Raw genomic sequence first — 6,368 nt, forward strand, 5'->3', positions numbered from 1 at the left:
GGTGGGATGGGAGGGGATGGGGTAGGATAGGGATGGGGATGGGGTGGGATGGGAGGATGGCAGGGGGCGGGCAGGATGCACCCCAGCGCTGTCACCTGGACTTGGCCTTCCCTTCTGCCTCCTGCTTCCTTTGAAGGAGACAATCCACAGATTTCAGCTCTTCCAGTGCGTCAGAAGGACACTTTTTAATTTTGTTTTTAGCCTCAGCATCTGCTACCTGAAGGCCTATAGGAACAGCTGGGGAGGGACCCAGGAACCATCATGCAGTGATAAGACAAGGGGTAAAGGTTTTGAACTAGAAGAGGAGAGATTCAGGTTAGACATTAGGAGGAAATTATTCACTGTGAGGGTGGTGAGTTTTTTTTCCTGACTCTCTCTGTGACTGGAAAAGATAGATAAATATAAATAGAAAAAAGTATGGAAACTCTCAGTATTTCCTCTTTTAGTATAGACTTACAGTGTTCCTGATACCTCTTTTCACTTCTCTGTTTTTATCAGAGCTGGCACATACGCTCTGTTCTCCTGCAGAGAACGAGGTGATGCACTATTGTTGGTCTCTCTCCACTCTTGTGGAGGGTCAGTCTGTCGTCCAGTGGCTACCTGTCAAAAGGGTGTAATTTGTAACCTGTTACACCTTGTCGTTCGCAGTAATTATAACTGAACACGATTGTATTGTAAAATTAATTAAAATTAAAAACTAATTATTAATTTGTCATCTGAGTGGGAACTTCAGTCAAAGTACACTGCCCCCTCCCTTCAGAACTCAGTTAATTCAAGGTGCAACCCCAGCATGTGCATTTGATATTCTTAACATTTCTATTTTATATTGAACAGCTGGGAGGCCCAGTACTCACATGCAAAATAATGCAATGTGCATTTTATTTAAAGCACTCCTACTAGCTTTATCAGAGAAAGGTATTTTCATCATTCAAGCAGCATGAAATCTCACTGTGGCTTCTGGACTGGGATTTTTGCTAGCCAAGTTCAAATTATCTTCTCCAGAGAACTCTTTCTTGGTACAAAAACTTAGATATATCTTGAATAGAGAGCTATGGGACTGAGTGAGAAAATAAGGCACCTTTTATGGGAGATGCATTAATAATGCAATCCAGTAGTGATTTCCTCATTTCTACAAATGGCTCTTCATGAGGAACTAACTACAAGGGGCTTCACTGATAATTGCTTTGGCAGTGAAACCTAATCATTCCTAGATTCCTGCAGTTACTTTTTAATAGTGTCTTTTCCATCTATGTTTTCTCCTCATCAGCCCAGTGTTCTCCTTTGATGTGCCATTTCTTCTTTGACTATGAATTCCTCCTCTGGGAAAAATGTGGCCACACCTGAAGATTCCTTCCCGTTGGCTATGCAGAAAGATGTGTTGCTTCTACAGCAAGTGTAGCAAGTGTACCAGGACTTAGAGACTGCATTGTTTTCTGAGAGATACCTTGAAAACTTATGTAGAATTAAAAAAAGAAAAGAAAAAAAAAAAAAAAGAAAGAAACAAAAGAAAATAAGTTACTTACAACAGTTTCAAAGAATATTCAGGGAAATAACATAGCTGTGGAGAAGAGGCACTTTGCTTGGAACTTGACACAACACATGAATCGTTTGCCTCCTCAGCATGTTCCATTTTTGATCAGGAGCCACCTATCCAGAACGTGCTGCAACTACATGAATGATCACAGCAGCATTAAAGTGCTGTATTACCTAGCCTGTCTTTCCTGTATATGTGTGCTTTTTTCCTTTAAGCCAGTGTATGTATAAAGTCAGAATATAACCTGCAATATTGAAGTATCAAGCATACTGCATGAAGTGGAGGAGATCTTGGCCTCCTGCTGTGCCACTGTACAAAGACAGTTAAAGGTACTGCAAAAAGCTGAGCAGGATTTCTCTTAAAGTCCAAGGCAGCATGAACAGCTGTTTCTGATCAGTCACATGAACTTCCTTGCTATCAACCTTTGACATAAGTCATTGCAGTTGCAGTGAAGGTGGAGAGCCTGAGCTCAGCTGAACTTCTTGAGGCTGTATCTTGAAAAAATGCCACCTGCCTTCATGGGTGCATGCAGTTCCTCAAAACTATTCGTGCTCTGTACATTGTGACAGTTTACTGTGATTGTGGGCATGAGGGACTTGGAGCTTGGAGGAAGGTAGAAGGGCTCAGCTGCTAGGGAAGTACTTTGCTCTCCATTACACAGCCAGAGCAGCATACTCCTAAAGCTACATGTAAGTGAATTTAATGCTGACCTTGTAATTCATCTGTCCTTCATTCATGCCATGCCAGTAAGGTTTAAGCAGCTGACCTCAAATGCTAATGAAGTCTGTTGGTTTCAACAGGCTTTGCACCAGCTCAAAATCAATGCGACAGCCCTGCCCTGTGAACTAGAGTGCTACCCTGGTGTATTTTGGTAGGGGAGGTGTGTTAGACAGTTAAAATGTCATTATAACTCATCCTAACCCATGGTGGTTGAAGTCCCTCTCAACGTTTAGCTTCACCAACAGAAACATACCACATGTCACATTTCCAAGGCAGGCCTAAAGACAGAGGTTCCCTCACAAAACGGGCAGTCAGTGTCTTCTCTTCCCTTTGGGTTCAACATTTCATCCTGCAAATATAAAGGGAGTTGTTAGTGGTCCTCTCAAGTTGCTTTTCCCAGGGAGGAGCAAGTCAGCAGTTCTCCCAGAGACTCTGAATATGGATTCTGTATCCTGTTTCCCAGCTTCAATGCAGTATTAAGTACATACTTAGTGCATTTCCAAGCTTGAGGAGGAACACAGAGCCAGAGCTGCAGTGGTCCAAGATGAGTGCATAGGCTGACAAGAGGTCTACAGAGGAATGAACAAAAAAAGGTGCTACGCTGGACCTTCTTCTCACCACCAATGATGGGCTGGTGGACAACGTGATGCTTAAGTGCAGCCTTGGCTGCAGTGACCACAAAATGGTGGAATGCAGGATCCTTAGAGGAATAAGGAGGGTGCACAGCAAGCTGACTACTCTGGACTTCAGGAGAGCAGTCTGACCTCTTCAGGGACCTGCTTGGTAGGTTACCATTGGATAAAGCCCTGGAGAGGAGAGGAGCCCAGGAACGCTTGTCAGTATTCAAGGATCATGTCCTTCAAGCACAGAAGCAACACGTCCCAACAAAGAGGAGGGGAGACAAGAATGCCAGGAGGCTTGCTTGGATAAACAAGGAACTTCTGGACACACTTAGATGTAAAAAGAAAGTCTACTGAGGGTGGAAGCAAGGACAGGTAGCCTGGGAGGAGTAAAAAGAAGTTGTCCAAGCAGCCAGAGATCAGGTAAGGGAAGCTAAAGCCCAGATAGAATTACATCTGATCAGGGTCATCAAGGACAACAAGAAAAGCTTCTACAGGTACGTCAGTGATAAAAGGAAGAATAGGAAATAGAAGGAGGAATAGGAAAGGAAGAAGGAAACAGGGTTTATGGAGAAGGCTGAGGTGCTCAATGACTTTTTTGCCTTAGGCTCTGGCCACACCACCCAAGTTGCAGAAGGCAAAGGCAAGGACTGCGAGAAGGAAGATCCTTCCCACTGGAGGAGAAAGGTAGGGTCAAGACCATCTAAAGTACCTGAAATGGCACAAGTCCGTGGGATCTGATGATATCCATCTGTGGCTCCTGAGGGAACTGACAGACAAAGATGCAAGGCTGCTTTCCATAATTTTTGAAAAGTCATGACAGTCTGGTGAAGTTCCCACTGCCTGGAAAACAGGAAACAAGCTGCATATGTTGCATGAAAGGAATCACTGAAGGTCACATGGCAGTTCAGTCTGTGAAAGATCTGGACCCAGAGTCAAAGCGAGCCTAGCACTTCCTAACACAGGAGGTTCTCCTTCTGAAGGTACCACTATCAACGAGTGGCCTGTTTAGCTTAATCCTGTTGCAGGGGAATACTTTGTAGAACAGCTTGCACCTGTTTCTAAATAAGTGCGTAAGGCCTGGGAGAACACAAAGCATGCTGCAGTCTGTGGCTGTAGCAGAAGTTACATAGAAGCTTGGAGCAAAGAAGGGAAGAAACCGGAAGTGGGAATCCTCTGGCATTGTTATCTTTCAAGCAATTCCCCTTCATTCTGTTCAGCTTTATTCTCATGGATTTAGTATCCTTGAACAGCAGGTTCTAGGAAAAAGATCAGTAAAGAAGTGATCTTAATCCAGTTGCTGTTGCATGTGGCTGTACGTTACAGAATCACAATCCTAGGGGTTGGAAGGGACCTCGAAAGATCATCTAGTCCAACGCCCCTGCCAGAGCAGGGTCACCCAGAGCACATCACACAGGAACGCATCCAGGTGGGTTTTGAATGTCTCCAGTGAAGGAGACTCCACAACCTCCCTGGGCAGCCTGTTCCAGTGCTCTGTCACTCTTGCAGTAAAGTTCTTCCTGATATTCACCTGGAACCTCCTATGTTCCAGTTTGCACCCATTGCCCCTTGTCCTATCACTGGTCATCACTGAAAAAAGCCTGGCTCTGTCCTCCTGACACTCACCCCTTATATATTTGTAAACATTGATGAGGTCACACCCCTCAGTCTCCCTTTCTCCAAGCTAAAGAGACCCAGCTCCCTCAACCTTTTCTCATAAGGGAGATGTTCCACTCCCTTCATCATCTTTGTGGCTCTGCGCTGGACTCTCTTGAGCAGTTCCCTGTCCTTTTTGAACTGAGGGGCCCAGAACTGGACACAATACTCCAGATGCGGCCTCACCAATGCAGAATAGAGAGGGAGGAGAACCTCCCTTGACCGACTAACCACCCCCTTTCTAATGCACCCCAGGATGCATTAGATGTGTTGGGAAAAAGTACTCAGAGCATGCCTGCAGAAAGATGGATTTTGACTCCCAAAACTGGAGGCTACCCGTGTCTGGTGCTGGCAAGGCATGCTGGTGAGGCAGCAGCTGAAACTAAGCTAGATGATCAAACCAGAGGTGAGCCTTGCAGTGCTTCTGCTGCATGCATGGAGCAGCTAAACAAAGAATGCAAGACCTGCCATCACATCCACTTTCAGAGAGGACACTTGGCAGCGAGTTCCTGAGCGTACGGGCTCCCATTTTTGTTCAGCGTTTGCGTCACGTCTGGCACAACGGAGCGTGATGCGAGTTTCCACGTGACACAATATAGTAAGAAAGAACAGGTCAGCTTGTTTTCGTATGGAATCTACGACCCCGTGGTGACACGTCAGGGGATTGACTTGGGTATTGTAGCAGCTGAGTAGCATGAGGGCCTCCCCCAACACTCCTCTTGCTGAAGCCACCGGCGCCAGGCAGGGAAGCGGCTCCTTCCCGTGCCATTGGGACAGGATGGCTTGCCTGCAGTCAGAGGCTCTCTGGAAAGCAGCTGTTGTACTTCTCCTTCAGGCTGACACCGTGTTCTGTTTCCTGGCACTTGGTTGCAGAGAGGGTATCTGACACAATATTCCCTCTTTCATATGCAAGGAGGAGAGAAGGGGGTATTTATGTTCCGGGTGCTTTCGCGTCAGAAGCTGAAGTGGCAGAACTTGAAGGCAGAAGGAAGTAAAGCCGTAGCTTTAGAAATATCAGATACTGGCTTGTTGCTTTCCTCCCAACGGGCTGACTTCACACAAGTGTCACATCTATCCAGTTCACTCTTTTTTAAAAGGCTTCTCACTACAAGCACCCCTGTTTTCTGCACAACTGCAGATTTTTTAGACCCTTAGCATGTACTGCTCGGAAAATGGGAAAGCAACTATAAAAAACCCCTGCATTTTAAAATGTTACTGTTATGCATCAGGTAGGAAAAGCCCAGCAGTCACTATCGTTTTCTTAATTATACATTATACCAGTCTATAAACAGAATAAACAGAGACGCTTCTAGGTAGGCTTGAAAACGTGGAATTCCTTCGTGGAATTCGGTTGGCACTTCATTTTCATAAATACTGTGACTTCACACTTCAGGGTATAAAACCATCGGTGTCTGTTACAGACGACGCAGGTCACAAGTAACGTTTTAGGGGAGACAACCGTGACTCTGCGGTGCGAATGGTCATTCCCAGCACAGGGAAGAGGGCTTGAGGATGCAGCGTTTTCATGGCTCCGTTATGGAATGGGACAGAGGCGTCTAAGGGCGATTAGTCACTCGTTTATTCACTGGGCGCTGCCAGCTCCCCCGGGGCAGAACGGGGGCTGCCGGATTCACCCTCGGAGGGTCTGCAGGCGTGTGACCGGGCACACGGCCCCCATCCCGCTTCCCCGGGCGCTTCCCGAGCTCTTCCTTCCCGCCACTTCCCGCCGCCTCACACCGGTTGCTGGGCGGGGTGACGTCACGCCCCCGCAACCAATCAGAACCCCGACGAGGGACGGGGCGGAGGCGGGGCCCGCCCCCCCCGCCCGGAGACGCCCG

General features: G+C 46.8%; 1 protein-coding gene across 1 annotated transcript in view; it reads right to left on the reverse strand.

Moving 5' to 3' along the window:
• The window catches only part of SSR1 (signal sequence receptor, alpha), a 15,202-nt gene extending 12,743 nt beyond the window's left edge, over nucleotides 1-2,459 (reverse strand). Inside the window, exon 1 of the mRNA XM_010000976.1 lies at nucleotides 2,456-2,459. Coding sequence (XP_009999278.1) covers nucleotides 2,456-2,459 — 4 coding nt within the window. The remainder of the gene's footprint in view (nucleotides 1-2,455) is intronic.
• Between the last annotated feature and the right edge of the window lie 3,909 nt (nucleotides 2,460-6,368).

The sequence above is a fragment of the Chaetura pelagica genome, unplaced genomic scaffold, assembly GCF_000747805.2.
Source record: "Chaetura pelagica isolate M959 unplaced genomic scaffold, ChaPel_1.0 scaffold104, whole genome shotgun sequence".
Lineage (NCBI taxonomy): Eukaryota > Metazoa > Chordata > Aves > Apodiformes > Apodidae > Chaetura > Chaetura pelagica.